The sequence below is a fragment of the Chiroxiphia lanceolata genome, chromosome 5 (assembly GCF_009829145.1).
Source record: "Chiroxiphia lanceolata isolate bChiLan1 chromosome 5, bChiLan1.pri, whole genome shotgun sequence".
NCBI classification, from domain to species: domain Eukaryota; kingdom Metazoa; phylum Chordata; class Aves; order Passeriformes; family Pipridae; genus Chiroxiphia; species Chiroxiphia lanceolata.
The window spans coordinates 47,801,064-47,817,417 of record NC_045641.1 but is presented as its reverse complement, the minus strand read 5'-3'; the positions used below and the strand labels follow the sequence as shown (position 1 = coordinate 47,817,417).

Genomic DNA, 16,354 nt, shown 5'->3' with positions numbered 1-16,354 from the left:
ATGAGCATCATATGTGCACAGTTCAGAAGAGACAGGTGTGTTTGGTTGTGAGCTTGACAACACTGAGAGTGATAGTACTGTGTCACTCTGAAATGAGTTTTGCTATTGAAAAAAATGCAGAGGGAAAGTTAATTTATTAACTTTTGAAAGTGCATTTAGGTTATACTAAACATAGCTATGAAAAGACTCAGACTAAAAACAAAAAAAAGGCTTAATTCATCCTCAGGCTCTGCCAGAGTACACAACCTTCTTAAATCCTAGATAGGAGATGTTGTGCAATCAGTAGAGCTTCTTGAATGAATCACTGCTTTTATTCTGCAAAGAACTTGGAGAACCTCAGTGTATACTGAAAACTGACTCCAGAAGTCCTGCAGGCAAACTGTTAGCAAGTTTTATTTTTATTTTCTATGGAAATTTAAACTGGCCTACAGTTTAACACTCGTTAGCTTGTTTAGAAATCCCTGAAGAGGCTGTGCCCTTTCCCAGGCTCGGTCATTGAATCATTCTGGCACACACTGTTCCCAGTTCTCACTAACTCTTACCATTGTTGGTAAGCACCGGTTTTAAATCAAAATTATGTGGCCTTACAGTATTACTTATAAAAGGCCTGTTGGAGAGGCAGCTTTGTGGAGATCATGCCTGTTCTATGATGTCCCTGCTCCCTGGATTAAGCCCACCATGGCTGTTGGTGCAAGGGACCATGGGACTGGCTGGGAGGGAACTGCCTTTTTTTTTCCCCCTCCTGCCCAAGTCCTTTATTTCCCAGTCCCATTAGCAATGTCTGTTTGGACACTGTCTTGATTAGGAATTTACTTGGGAGTCTTAAACTGAGATCACAATTGATCTCTAAAGGATAACTGCTAGCTATAGAATGCTTCCTACAATCTGACATGCTAATGGTTACCTTTATTCAAAATAATTTTACAATAAATGTAAGGGGAATGTGATAATAAAGGTAAAGACTTTATCAAGCATCTACAATTCCAAGAGTACAAAATGTATGTAAGGTATTGCAGAAGCAAACTCTCCACAGTGACCAGATTTCACGTAAGTAATGATGAGGAAAATGGTTTCTGTATGAAAATAAAAGTGCTTGTGTAGTTCTTAAAACATTCATCACAAAATGCTTGAAGTAGATTTTCAGCTCACTGTTGCCATCTGCAAATTTTAAAGAGTACTTCAGATTCCAGTTCAGCTGTTGATACAGTTCAATGTCTTTTTATCTATTGTAGGGACAGAACATGACCTTGCTAATATGTTAAGTAGTGGGCACTGGCTGTGAAATCCACTAATTCATCCCTCCCAGTAGGGAAATGAGTTTTTGACAGCCCTGCAATACAACTTTATCTTTTTTAATTCCAACCCATGCCACTTCACTTTTGCTGACTAGCTTTTGAATAGCAGCCCCATTTCCTCTGCCTCAGTGAAGGTACCTGTCAGTGTGAACCTAGTGGCAGGCTTTGTAGTGCTGAAGCACATCTCTCATGTCCTGAGGCTAACACGTGGTTTCCAGTGGTGCAGGCACTAAGCTGTGTTCAGCTGTACTCTGCTCAGTTCTGTGGCAGTGCCTCTCCTCATCTTGTACTGCTTAGTATGGAACCTGAAAGCAAGAACAGCACAAAGATCACGCTAATCAGTATTAAGGGATGCAAAACTTGTATAGGAATAGTGGTCTTTGCTGAAGGAACAAAGCTCTATTTCTCAATAAAATTAAGAAAAAGTGTTAATCATAAGACTGATAGTAAATGGAAGCTGTGTAGTTACAGTTCTAGATATTTTTAGCATGCTTATATAAAAACTTAAAAATCAGGAACAATTTTAATTATGAAATATATTTTTTAACACTTTAAAATTAATATTAAAAAAATACTTTTGCAACTTACAGCTTTTAAATATTGTAGAATGTCTCGCAACTATGTGTCACACTACTTGCTAGCTGAAACAAGTTGCAGGAATTGAATTTTCAAAAATCAACCTAAACTCTTGATAGCCTGTGTTCTCTCCCAAAATAAGGGGTAAATTTTGCATCCCAAAGAGATGAATCTTTCATATTGCCACTACTTAAATGGGGAAATAGTAACTTTTTTAAAAGGTCATTTTTGTTTTGTCTACCATTGCCCAAGCCATCCCTAAACAGTTACATTAAAGTATCTGTATTTTGTTATTTTTTCACTATCTCCTGCCTTCCCTTTAGTTGCCATCACCCATTTTCATATGAGTGGAAGTGGAATATATGTATTTCCTAAGCTTTCAATCATGAAATGTCAGTATGAAATCTTGCATTGTCTAATTTCTGAGAGCATTGTTTTGGAAGTAAAAATAAGATGCACTTATGCCTTATCTTCTGTGAGAGTAAAGCTGGTAGTGAGTGTGTGGAGCATAATGCACAAACTGGTTAATGCAGTTCTCCTAGGACAGAGTATGTTCAAAAGCACCATGATTTGAGTTAAGATAATTGGTAAGTAATTTAAACATTTGACAGAGACATGAACAAATGAGCACTTCAGAAGTGGTAGTCTGAGCCAGCAAGCACTGAATAAAGCAGCAGCCTCTAAGCAGCTTATCTGTGGAACAAATCCGGATATCTTCATATTGTCTGCAAACCTCAGTACACCATTACCGCGGAAGGTGCAACTGTCATAGATACTTCTAGCGGTGTTAATTATATTGTTCTAGTGCCTTGAAGTTTTTCAGCACTGGAAAAATACTTTTGCAGTGAGAATTACCATACTACAGTCTGTGATGGTTAATGTTTTACTAGTAAGAAAAACCGTGCTTAACCGGTTCTCAGAATGCGAATTTTTTAGTAGTTTTTCGTTTAAACCCGCGACTGGTGCAGAGCGCTCCTCCCGCCGCCGCCGCTTGGTGGCAGTGCGGGAGTCACTTGCGGCCTCACGTCCCCGTGGGTACCAGCGCGCCCGGCGCCTTCACCCATCAACAGCCGCACCGCGCTAGAAAATGTCAGGGTAGAATCTCGAGCTCTTATACATTTTTGATGCTTAATCTCATAATATGATTTTAAACCAGGCTTTTTTTTTTTTTTTACTTTTAATTTGGATGGCTTATCACTGTTTCTACTGCCTTCTTTATGGCACACTTCCTCTTTAAATAAATCACATGAACTGCCTGAACAGTGTTAGTGTTTCTTCCCCCCTTTAGCTTTAAATAAATTCTAAAAGCATATTTTTGTACATATTGTCCCTTTTATGGTAAAACGTTTACCAGATTTGTTGTTCTTCGTCATTATCTGTTAAAAGTTTGGATTATTTTGTCTGGTTTTCCTGTCACTGTACAGATGAACAACTCCACCTTGATATCAACAATTTATTTGTTCAATTTTCTTGCTAACTAGGAACCCCCCCCATTTTTAATAAACTGAGCATATAGAGAGGTTTTCTGTATTTCTTTGGGAATAAACAAATGTAGTGCTTTACAAATGCTTACCTTCACCAGATGGTAATCTAACAAGATAGTTTATATTAACACTATAGTGTGTGGTAAGTGATCTGGAGTTACTTCTTTTTATATCCTGTTTGGTTATTCAAAAACTTACAGGCAGAATGACTAAGCAGAGAGAAAAGCATTCTATATAAAATTTACTGTAGAAATGGGGTTGCTTTATTTTTGTCAAATAGAGAAAATAGCATAGAAAGCAGCTGTCTCTTCATTCCTCTGGAATCTTGATGTGGTTTGTTCCTTCCACTTACTTTTTAATTATATTTCTAACAAGAGACTGCAACTCAGGATAGGTATGATGGAGAGTTTTTTAAGGTCTCATCTTGCAATGCCACATACCAAAATGTTGCAGAATATGACAATATACTGGACACCAACACAATCACAGCCACTTACCTGAACGGACTTCGATGTAGAAATGAGGCTTCTCTGCTCAAACTTAGCAGGAAGATAGCAAGGAGACTCCAGAAGAATCATTTCCTTCTAAAACATGAGATTTGATATTTCTGCAATATTCACACAAAAAAAAAATAATCTGTTCAGAGTTTTGAGTATCTACATACTTGAAAATATTTAAACAACAGCTTTTTAAAAAACTTATAAAAAACACATCACTTCCAGCATTTCATTTCCTATCCAGAAGTAATGTAAGAAATACGGTAAGTTGCAAACAGTCACTGAGAAATTCTTTAAAGCAGTATCAGAGCTATTTGCTTTAACTGGATCCTAAATCCTTTCGAATCACTGACAGTTGGCAATGTAACTCATGGAAAACTACAAGTTAAATTTCCAACTCATACTGATCTGAAGATATATCTGGGAGTGGTCATGACCTGAACGCTGTTCTTAAACCTTCCTTTGCAATTATCAGAAGCATTTTCAGCTTATGCAACAGGAAAGTATTCCTTCAAAGTCATAACGTTAAGAAGATTTCAAAGACTCCTTGAAATGGGACTTGGCAAAATATTTCAGCAGGCAAAGACAACCTAGAGTTAATCTCTTTTGCCTTCTCATTATGCAAAACATGTCCCTTATTTAGCTACTGTAAGTCACCGCTGTCAAAAAGGAGGAAAAAAGGAAAGTATTTGAAATAAGCATAGGGAAAACGATACACTAGAACAAATTCTGGGCACCTTATTCATGAAAACATGTTCCTGTGTGGCTGAATAGCTGTCATCCTTAATGTCATTGTGGCTGTCTTTAAATCTGCAGCTGCTGGAGTCAAAAGCAATGGTTTTACCTAGCAGCAGTATAGGCAGTAACAGATTTATTTTTTTCTTCTCCATCTGGTGATAAAACTTGTATGTGGAGCAGTATCTTACTGTATGTAGTAGCTGGCTATTAACTGACAAACACCATCATAATCTCCACTTTGCTGATGTTCCTTCACTTTAAGGACACTTGGACACTTCTTATGCCAATCAAGAGAACCTAGATAAAGTGGGATTTATGAATAACAGGAGACAGTTATATTAGTTACCATGAGATCTCACCCACTGTATCATCCCTGATATCCACTGGAAATGGGCCTGCTGGAAGAGTCTGAGACTGAAGCACTGGAGGTGAACTTACTGTCAAAACTTAACTGAAGCTGCACATACTTAAAAAAGGATGAGGCAGAGCTCTAACACAAACATGTCCTAGGCATGGTGTATGTTTTCACTACAATCAGCCTAACAGGGTAATCTTCCCTGTGAGAAAGATGGTATTATATTGTAGAAGGAAGTAGAAAAGAGAGACTAAGAATTTCCATGAAAAGAAGTTTAAAAATTGTGGCAAGAGAGAAATGCACAATAAACAAAGAGAAGCTGAATACTAACTAAATCAGGTGCTATGAATGTTTAGGTACATTACAAAATGTATCAAAACATTCAAAATAACTGTAAAATGTGATTTGATGTAAACACAATCCTACTTGAAACAAAAGAAATTGACTTGGCTTCTACAGCAAATCTGAATTTTTTCCTTGCTCAAATGGTGGTGGTGGGGAAATGTCTCTTCTCCCAAGAAACAAGTGATAGAAGAGGAAACAGTCTCAAGTTGCACTAGGGGAGGTTTAGATTGTATATTAGGAAAAATATTTGCACCAAAAGGGTTGTCAACCACTGGAACAGACTGCCCAGGGAAGTGGTGGAGTCACCATCCCTGGAGGTATTTAAAAGACGTGTAGATCTGACACAGTCCAGTGGTGGACTTGGCAGTGCTGGGCTAAAGGTTGGGCTTGATGATCTTAAAGGTCTTCTCCAACCTGAATGTTTCTATGAAAAGGGATTAGGCTTATGCAGGGTAGTGTCTTTACTGGGATATTGCTCAGAGAAGCATTAGTTTGATAAAATGCTTACATCAAAATAAAACTGGGCAGTTCCGTATTTTGATTTTTCAATTTTAAAAATGTTATATGGTACCTTCAACATAAAAAGGAATATGTGATAAAACTGTAGTGTCACAGAAGCTCACTGATTTGCCATCACAAAATCTATTTTGAAGAAACTACAGCGTGCAGCAGGTCCAGAGGTGTGAAAAGAGAAACAAATGGAAGAAAACAGCAGATATCAGATTTATGCAACTTCAGGATTTTCCTACTTGAATTACTCATCCTACCTTAGTTATTCAACCTTCTTTAATACACTCCCCTTATCCCGCACCTCTTTACTGGAAGTGGATCTTTTTAGTTCCAATTTGTGCTATACTTAATTATTTGATTAAAGATTACTTTACATTAATTATTGCATATTTTTCTAGGATGATGCCAGCCTATTTGCATATCCACAGCAGAGGGTGTCTCTGTACTCTATTTTCTTAATACAATATGGAAACAGAACATCTATCATGAATAGCCATAGCTGTTTTCTTCCAATGTAAAAGAATCCAGATTAATGTCTAAATGTGTTTTGCTGAATCAGTTCCAGTTAGAAGAGTGTCACAGATAGGCTGCTCTTCCTGTAATCCTCTCTGCTACCTTTGCTACTGATGCTCTGGGGTAGGTCAATATGCTATTATGTTCTTAAAACATAAATCTTACATGTAATATTTTTTGTGCATGGTTCTGCCTCTGAGATATTAGCTTTAACTTAGCTGCTGAATTAAAATTAGTAGGGCTTTTTGCCTGAGGTTGATAGTCACCTTCGGTTCAGATAAATAATAAGCATAAGTTAAATGAATTGACTGGTTTAGCCATAGACTTTACCAATTATTATTTTGGACCAAAATCTATTGTATTGTTAGAAGGCTCAAAATGAGGGAGTTGCATATTAGGAAGCAAATTACTCATGCTAATATTTTCCTCTGTAATCCAGTTACGCAAGAGGTAAATAAGATTTAGAATTTCACTGCATAACCACATCCTCATGCAAAAAAAAAAGCAATAACTTTCCTCCCTAGGCAGTGCAGGAGTAGCTTTCAAATTTTAATAAACACTCTAGAATGTTGTTTTGTGGGGCTTGAAGAAGTAATTAAGAATGAAGAACCTTCTTACTGTTGGGCTAACGGAATAAAATATATAAGGACCCTGATCTTGGGCTAGGAGCAAAGTATCAGCTTCACAAAATCACCATCTCTGACAAATTTGATATTAATTGTTCCTTTTGGCAGATAGCAGCAGTCCTCTTAACATCAGAGTCACTGTGCAGTTGTATATGTACTGCACAAAACCACAGTAAACAATGTGCTGTGTATTTTAACTTACATATGAAGACTACACTCTTATACAAGGCAGTAACCTGAAATAAGACAGATTAGCAAGACTATAAGCAAAGCTTACATACCTATTATTTCTGCTGTGTTGCTATCAGTGTGCACACATACATAACAGTCTCTATGCTAAAATATCATTTATCAAAATAAGAGCACACGCTTCCAAGTGGAATACAAAGCAACCCTAAGCCTATTCTAAATTAAAATATTTCAGTGAAAACAGTACATTAATGTGGTTTAAGTCTGTCTCCTCACCATTGTGATTTCTTAGTTCTCATTTAGGAAAAATAATGGATAATTGTTTTATATTTAACTTTTTCATATCACTTATTTTATATACTTCTATCTTCCTATGGTTATAATTTTTGTAAACCCGAAGTGGCGCAGTCTATTTAGGCTTTATGAAGGCTGTACATACTATACATCTGATTACACCTCTTCTCCTTTACTGTACCTTGCCTAGTACTGATGTAATGTTTTTAATACAGGACAAACTCAGTGGTTTTATACATGCTCATGTCCTTTCCTAGCAATTCCCAATAATTTTATTTGCCATTTTGATTACCATATAGCATTAAATGGACATCGTTATAGAACTGTCTCCAATAATTCAAGATGACGGAAATGTAACAGCAGTTTTGGAATTGAAAAAGGGGAATCCACAATCTCCCTCCACTAGAGAATTATTCCTATCTTTTGTCAATATTGAATTCCACCTTCTGTTTTACTATCTACTATAACAATGTACTCTTCCATACTCCGTTTTAGTCCAAACTATTCTGAAACCTACTGTTTTGCCAGCAAATTGTTATTATGAGCCTGCTGGACAGTGCAGGTCCCAGGAGAGACCTCTACATGGCTGTCCTGACAACCTCTCACCACTGTGAAAATTGGCTATTCTTCCTTTTTACTTTCCCTCCTTTAACCAATTGTCCATTCACAAGAGAATTGTCCCTCTTAATAACAATTTGGTTTCTTTAAAAGTATTCTGTAAGGACCTTGTCAAAAGCTTTTTGGAAAGCTAAATACAATCTATCGATTGAATTGCAATTTTCCATATGCTCTTTGACTCCACGAAAGAACTCTAATAGAAACAAGAGACATGACTTGATTCTCCAAAAGCTTTCCTGAATCTACCAATTTGCCAGGCATGGAAATCAGACTCAGTAGTTTTCCAACTCCCCCTCGAAGCTCCTTAAGAGGCATTAGCATCACATTTGCTACCTTCCACTCATCTAGTGCCAAGGCCAATTGAAGCAATAGCTTGCATCTCACCACTTTAATTTCATGAGTATTAGATTTGAAGTTTTGCAGAGTATTTGGCGATCTGAATTTGGTCCAGGGAAGTTATTTTTCTTTAGTTAGTTGCTTCAACAAACCCTTTTCTTATGGGATGGTAACTTCAGTTAACACCTTGGACTTGGCCTGTAAAGAAAGGCTCCGGTAGTTGAAATGTCCACACAAATAGTTATGTTGACTGAAAAAAACCTGGCCAGACCCAAGAATCCAGTGCAAAGTTAGCTGCCTGCATCATTTGTGTTAAGAATAAGCATCAAAGCTAGAATTTGCAAGGATTTGGTAAATTAAAGCTAGTAAGAGAATCAGTGGAAGACTGTTCTTCCTCATATATCTGACAATGCTATATCCACTGGATATTGAGAAAAAAGAGTGCTGTGTCCATTTGGTTCCGTGTTGATTCCCATTGTGATATTAATTATAAATTTATCTGTCATATATTTCTTCTTTCAAACATCTTCCCATTCTTCCTAGTTGTACACCTCTTACTGCCCAGCTCTCAGTCTGACAGTTACATCTTTTAAGTATATATAGACAGTTACGAGCCTTCCCAGATCGTTGCCTATATATACTCTTATTTATTTCTGCGTGCACCATGCATTTCCACTCACCACGCTCTCTTCTGGACCCAGTGAGGTCTGAAGCTATGTGTTGCACAGTAGCATGGTTAAAATTTCAAATACATCCTGTCTTAAGCACAAACACCTGAAGAATGTATGATGTATGAGTGTTTGCTCAACCGTTGATATTAATTATGAGAAGTGATTTACCACTATATATTAATACATAATGGCTATTAGAAGAGACCAAACCAGAATGGAACCCCCTGGCAGAATACCTCCAGCTATGCTACTGCCTTACAGTGCACCAGTCCCCTGGTGGTGCTTTCCTGGATGCTGATAGAGAGCAAGGATAACACTTGTGCACAATTCTAACAGCTGTCTGTACTTGCAGTTGTGGTCCCTCATCACTTGCATGTTGCAGCCGAGACTTCTCTATGATCCTTCTTTCAGGCAGTCAAAATCTGATGTGTAGGCAATGTTGTACACATCTCAAAGGGAAGATAAGAAGGGGAAAATATTTTAAAGTCCGAAAGGGGTTGCAATGCATCAAAGGTAGAAACAAGTTATTTTTTTATGCAATAAGCTGTGCATTAAGCAGCACAGGCAAAGCTTTAATACTGTACTATATCTGTCAGCACACACTGGGGCATCTAATCAGCATGCTGCTCTTCTCAACTTGTATTCACATTTGATTGTGCATTTCTCTCTAATGCATGAAAAATAGTCTCAGGCATATTTTGATAGCAAACTGGTGTAAACCTAGCACAGAGCAGAAGGATTGGATGAATAATCATACTGCTAATCCCACCTGCTGTCACACGAGAAATACATGTAAAGATATGTATAGATATACGAGTTAACCTTTGCATCTGCCATCAGAGCAAAATTGCAATTGCACTGAAAATGGCACGGCAGATGAATTTGTCAGTACTATCCCATCACATATCCTGGAGGTTCGGCTCTCCAGTGCTGACCCAACCTGCAGTCTGTGTGTACTTGTGACTTTCCAGCAGTGGGACATTTCAGCCCTCGGGAATGCAGCACACTTCCCGTGGTATATTCAGATGACTCTATAGGTCAGTGGCTGCATGACAACAGTTTAATTTCTTGCCCTTTTTTAGTGTGTTCAGAGCCCCACAAGAATGATGTTGTGGGGTCAGCACACATGCTGAGACAGCATCCTGCTGTTGTCATTAAGGGACCATTTCCTGGGATATTCTTTTCCATTGCAAATTTACAACATGCCTGAAAGGAAGTAAGTGTTTAGAGAAAATGTGATCTAGTCAGAATTGTATGGTCAGAGACAGGATTGTTGCGGGTAAGTCATCAAAAATGGCTTTTTCTTTACACGCTACTTCAGCTTCTACTTAACCTCGTGAGTCCAAGAATCCACGCGCTCTTTTGAGACCATAGCACCCTTGATGTTTATATATCCCTCATGAGTTAGGCTTAGTACCTTCAGTTTCTATAATTTTCTTTTACAGTGGGGGAGGATGCAAGTCCTTTTGCATATTTCAGTGGTGAGAGCTAAACAAAACATCATGTGAGTATTATGGTGTGTCCCAGTTATCTAAACCGAAGGTATGTCCACTGTGCCATCTCCCTTCTGAGCTTATCCCTGAGGAGGGCCTTCAGAGGAAGGCTGATGTGTGTCTGGGTTTCACCTTGGCAGGGAACCAGGACATGGTGGGCAATCACGCCTGGCCTCAAGAGCTCAGATGTGCTCCTGGGACCTCCATTTTGGACTTAGCCTCTGAGCCTGATGTTTAGACATCTCCTAGATGTCTAAACTGCATCTCCAGTGCAAACCCAAATACAGTAATGGCTGTTTGAAGTTCACAGCTTCTTTTTTACACTATATATATATGTACCATAAAGAGCAAAAGGCAATATCAAGACTGAAAAATTCTTGCCATCTAGGTGCATGAAAAATTGTACTTCCTCTTGGGCACTTTGCAGCCTTTGTCCCTGACTTACCATGGGTGTACAAATATTAGAATAATAATCAGGCCTATTTAATGCTAATTTACTTTATACCATCAAACAGAACTGATGGTATTCCAGCATTTTGAGCTTTCTTGCAGAATATCCCTCAGAACTTGTAATAGGAATCTTAGACCTTGCTTAATCTTTACAAGTGTGAATTGATAATAGATAGTCCTGAAATAAGATGTTAGTATATTTGCTGTTCTACACAACTATTTTTTAATAGCACAGATTTAGGGTTTTTTTCAATACTTGCAACTCAGTTTTTCATACTCCTCCTATGCTTCTGCTTGAAAATAGAGAGGGGAAAGTCACAGTATGTCAGAAAGCCTTTAAGTCTGGGAGTTAATTTGCCTTTATGTCTGGGAGACTGCAGGAGGAAGAAATGAAGAAGTTGTCACCCCCGTATGAGAACAAAGCCAAGTGATAGTTGCACTGTAAAACATTAAGGAAACTCCCTGCTTATTACAGTCACTTCCAGTCCTTTAAAATGACAAACCAGTTAAAGAATTTCTAGGTAGGCTAACTACTCTCTCTGGTATTTTAGAAAATGGAATAAAACAGAAGGTAAAGCATATGTTGTGTTAAGAGGAATTTCAAGATTGAAAGTGTGATGCCACTTAGACACTGACAGCTGCAGTGGTCATAACTTAAAATGTCTTCAAAAATACTAAAATCATAGAATCAAAATTCTGCTGTGGTATGGAACAGCACTGTTCAAAAAGCATACAATGTTTTGAAAGATCTCTTGGCTGTTTTACAAATTATTTTTCTCATCTGTAACTGCTGCAAATTATAAAGCTATGTCTCCACTTTCTATGTTTAGTTCATATATTTATCATACAAAAAATTTTTAACTCTCCACAATGTTTTCCTGATATTACCAGGAACAAAGAATGTAAAACATTTAAAACACAAAGGAGCCTACTTAATCTAATGGGTTTGACCATTTACCTTCAACTCAGTCTTGATTTTTTTTTTACTTACTACAGTCCACTATCAATTTCATCTCTGGAAACAGACCAACTCATGTTCTGAATTCTTTGCTTTGGTAGCCCTTAGAATTTATCCATGTTTAATCCTTCCATTAAATAGTGCTGCCTACATTCCTTTTTCCTTTTTGCATTGATAGAATAACTGTGTTCTGCTCTATTTCCTAATGAAACTAAATCCTCTGTTTAGCCTTTGCAGTTTTTCGTTGGACACCAGGCTGATGAGTTTACTGGGGTATGTTTTGAGCCTCACTACATTCATAAAAATCTTCCTCAATTTGCTGGCTACTGCATGCATCTGCTCCATTGATATTTCTATCCCAATTCTCCATACTGTTCTTCAACAGCTTTCTGGATGATCTTTTCAGTTAGAGCACAGTCTTGAGATTTTGTTTTCCCCAAGAAGAATTATGTAACGTTTATACTGAGTCATATTTGCCATCTGCTGATCCAACCACATAAACAATACAAATTCCTAAAGACCCGAGTCTTTCCTTAGGATCTGCTTCTAAGCTAATTTTTCATAAATGTGCAGGTTTATGCACATACTCCTGCCTCATGATTAGCTCTTCATGGAATACTGGCACCTCTTCAGAGGCTCTCAGCAAACTTGAAGAAATCATTTCATGCAGAGCACGCATGTCAGAAGGTATTTATCAAGCAATGCATGTGATTGCACACAAAATCAAAAGCAAGTGAGAAATACAGGAAAATTATGGCTACCTTAACAGAGGACATCAAAATGCTTCAGAATGCAGGGGGTTTCTTAGTTTAAGGCTAACTTTTTTGGAACTAGTTAAAGCTCAAGTGGCTGGTAACAAGATACAACCTTTTAGTCAAGTTTTAAATTACTGTTTTCCACTGTGACTCCGCTGTGACAAAGGACTTAAACTATAAATCCTAATTCCTGTGATTATACATTTGTTTATTTAAACCATAATAAAACATTTGTGATCACAGAATCAGGCCTTAAAATTACTATTTATATCAAACTCTTTCAATCAGAAAGACTGTAGTTATAGAATCTCTCCACCTAATAACTTTATGCATGTGCTCAGTTCTGTGTCCTGCTGACAATATTGGAGAAGACATAATTTCATGTCCTGAAAATTCCAAACTATGTAAACTACATTTTGTAGCTAAAATATACTTCGCTGTGGACAACTGTATTGGAATGATAGGTCTCCATAAGGATTATTTTTTTTATCCTTTGTAAGAGAAAATCAGATCCCAGAAAGAAATTTCTTCTTATAAGATACTAAAAATTTTTAATTAGCTAATAAAAACACAAAAACATCTGTAGAAGTGTTACTGACAGGGATTAAAACAAATAATTTGTGAAATCAACAAGAATCTTTCCACTGCCTTAAATGTACCGGAGGTCTGGAGTAATAAACACTCTCTAAAAACATAACATTAAAATCCTTGTTATTTTGCCATTGCCAGACTTTACCTCTTGTGAGCACAGTTCATGGGAGAATGCCACTGATGCCAGTGGGGGAACAGTAAGGGATGACAATTTATTTGCCTGTTGTACCTATGGTCCTACCTACTCAAATTACTAAACTGAAACAGGAACCCGGGGCTGTAATTTGGGTTTCACATATGCACAGTGTCAAACGATGCATTTATCAAGGATGTGCCTATGGCTTGCTTGGCCAGCACCGAGTATTTTCAGCATATCTTGAAAAAACCCAGTATCCACAAGGAATGATTAATTTTGGAGCCTGGAAAAGTCATACAATTTAAAAGGTCTCTGTAACGGAACCAGAAACTCCAGAAGGGATGACTGGATCTGATACCAAACATATTCAGCTATACCTCCCGTCCGTGGAAATACTGAAAAGCCACGATCCTGCCTTGTGGCGGTGCCAGCAGTCCCGCCTGCTTGATTCGCTCCTGACCTCCGCGGGGCCCGGGTTTTCCTTTTTGCCTACACCGTTTCTGTCAAGGAAGCCGGCCGGTGTGTCCCTGCGGAGCGTCCTGCCGCGTCCCCGGATGGGGAGGAATCCTTGCTCGAGCCACCTCCTCGCCCACACACACACACGGGCACAGTGCCGTGACCCCACCAACCCCGCCCGCACCTGCCGCCAATTCGGCCCGGGGCGGGTGTCCCTGAGCGCCCGCCCTCCGCCCCCCATCCTCGCCCTCAGCCATCCTCGGCCCGGCACCGGGTGCCTCCCGTCACCTTCCGCAGCGCGGGGAGGTGCCACCTCCGCGGCGCTGCCCCGCCGCCGCCAAGCGCTCGCTGCCGCCGCGGGGGGCGCGGCCGATGCACCTGGCGGGGCGGGCGGCGCTCCCGGCTCCGCAGTGGGGCGCGGGCCGGGCGGGGCCAGCAGGGCGGAGGAGCGGGGCCCGCGGAGCGCCCGGGCCGCCGGAGCGGGCGGAGGGGGCACCGCGCCCGGGCAGCCACTGGGAGCGCGCCAGGCGCGTCTCCCCAGCAACGGGCCTGGCAAGGCAGGGCTGCGCCTCCTCCCTCCCTCCCTCCGGCCGCCCCTCTCCGCTTCCGTGCGCCCGGCTGCTCGCCCGTCCGGGAGGGTCGTTATCCTCGGCAGCCCGACACGGCACGGCGGCTGACACTGCCCGCTTCCCCCGCCCCATCCTCCGGGCCGGGGCTGTGTGTGCATGGCAGTGTGGGGGAGGTTCTTTATTGGCCTCGTCCTCCTTCCCTCCCTCCCGCCGCCCCCCTTCACCTTCCACACTCCACCCAGAAATGATCCAGTGAAACCGGGAGGAGGTGATTTTCCTCCTCCCTCCTGCTGCTGCTCCTGCTGGTCTGGAAGGGACTGCAGGAATCTCTGCCGTGCTCTGCTCTGAGGCAGGGTCTGGGGAGGGGAGGTCGTTCTGTGGAGGGAGGGGGCCGCTGTGGCCCGGGGTACAGCTCTCTCGCGGGGGGCTGCTTGGTTTCCTACCATGGGGAAGGATCAGGAACTGCTGGAAGCTGCTCGCACTGGGAATGTGGCTCTGGTGGAGAAACTCCTCTCTGGGAGGAAAGGAGGGATCCTTGGCAGTGGATCTGGAGCTATCCCCTTATCCAGCTTACTGAGGTAGGGACATCGTTCCCCATCAGATGCTGGGGATATTAACCTCTTCTTCTGTATCATCATCATCGTTGCCCCTCTCATCTTCATTTCCATTCCCGCATCCTTCATAGTAACAATAAATCGTTCACTTTCTCGCCAAGTACAAGCGTGCCAGTGTTTAAAGTCACAGGCAGTCATTTTCTTAATATAGTGGTACTGAATTTCCTGCCTTCAATGCGTCTGTAAGGTCCATGTGTTCGTTCTGTTACTAGCTGTGGTGCAGAACTTATATTTTGACTGCTGTGCTAATATGTACAATGTATTGATTACCTTTCCTTTGATATTTCCATCTTCGAATTGCTCCTTGTAATCACAGATGAAAATGTTTATCACAGACAAGGCATTGCATTGTGGAAGTCTGTGTAAAAAGACGTAGCTTCACCCCATACCCTCACCCATAGTTGCAGCCCTCACTTGCAGAAGAAATTAGGCATGCCATAGTAATGAGCCTACAAAACAAAGGGGATCTCTTTTTTGTGGGAGATAAATCATCGAGGCCGAGGAGATGTAAAACTTATGGAGCAGGTTAGGTAAGAGCAGCATTACTTTCAAGGTACCTGGGTTTAGTGGAGTGAAACTGGGTTACTGGCCATATTGGGTGAAAGGGCTTAACTTTAGTCATTATTAGTCATATCTCAGGCGATCTACAGCATAGCTTTGATGTTAGGTTTCATCATGCTCTTAAGTCAGAGCATTGTCACAATCATTTATGACATTTGACTGTATTCAAGCCAGAGAAGGTCTGCAGGACCCAGTCTGCTAGTGTTCAACACTACATTAGGCATAGCAAAAGAAGACAAAATGAACCAAAACACCGTTGACCTAGAACTTGAATAAATTGGAGGTTTGGTTTTGTTGTTTATTTGGTAAAGAAAGAAAGGCCTAGTGCAATGGAAATGGATTTAAACAAAAATATATTTATGATTCTATTGTCAGTGCCTTCTTGTCAATGTTTTTATATTATTTCTGTGTCCCCTGTCAGGGAAAATTTAGTGTTAACTGTCCAAAGTATACCTGTTTAAACTCTATTATAACGTCTTGCTATTTTAAAGCTGGCTTTAGTGCTGTAAACAACAACAGTTCAGATATTCATAGTTTACCAAAGTTCTGTAGTGTCCCAGTTCAATTAGGTATTGCACCACTGTTGAATTACTAACCCATTGACCAAAATCAAAACACACCATGTGATTGCTTTTTGTACTGTACTCAAATAGGCTGCTTAGCAAGGAGTATGCCAGATAGTTGGTTGAATTTAAAATATGAGGCTTCTTAAAATGTGATACCC

At 40.1% G+C, this 16,354-nt stretch overlaps 1 protein-coding gene and 1 long non-coding RNA gene across 2 annotated transcripts in view; one reads left to right on the top strand and one right to left on the bottom strand.

Moving 5' to 3' along the window:
- Positions 1 to 463: 463 nt before the first annotated feature.
- On the bottom strand, positions 464 to 14,097 carry LOC116787672. The gene is made up of 3 exons (XR_004357374.1): positions 13,808 to 14,097; positions 3,853 to 3,962; positions 464 to 1,600 (listed from the first exon to the last, which is right to left on the bottom strand). It is a non-coding gene; the product is annotated as an uncharacterized LOC116787672 (long non-coding RNA).
- A 359-nt stretch (positions 14,098 to 14,456) lies between these two features.
- Positions 14,457 to 16,354, top strand: part of ANKS1B (ankyrin repeat and sterile alpha motif domain containing 1B) — a 418,757-nt gene continuing 416,859 nt past the window's right edge. Inside the window, 1 exon segment of the mRNA XM_032689488.1 lies at positions 14,457 to 15,033. Within this exon segment, the coding sequence (XP_032545379.1) occupies positions 14,900 to 15,033 (134 nt within the window). The 5' untranslated portion in view covers positions 14,457 to 14,899.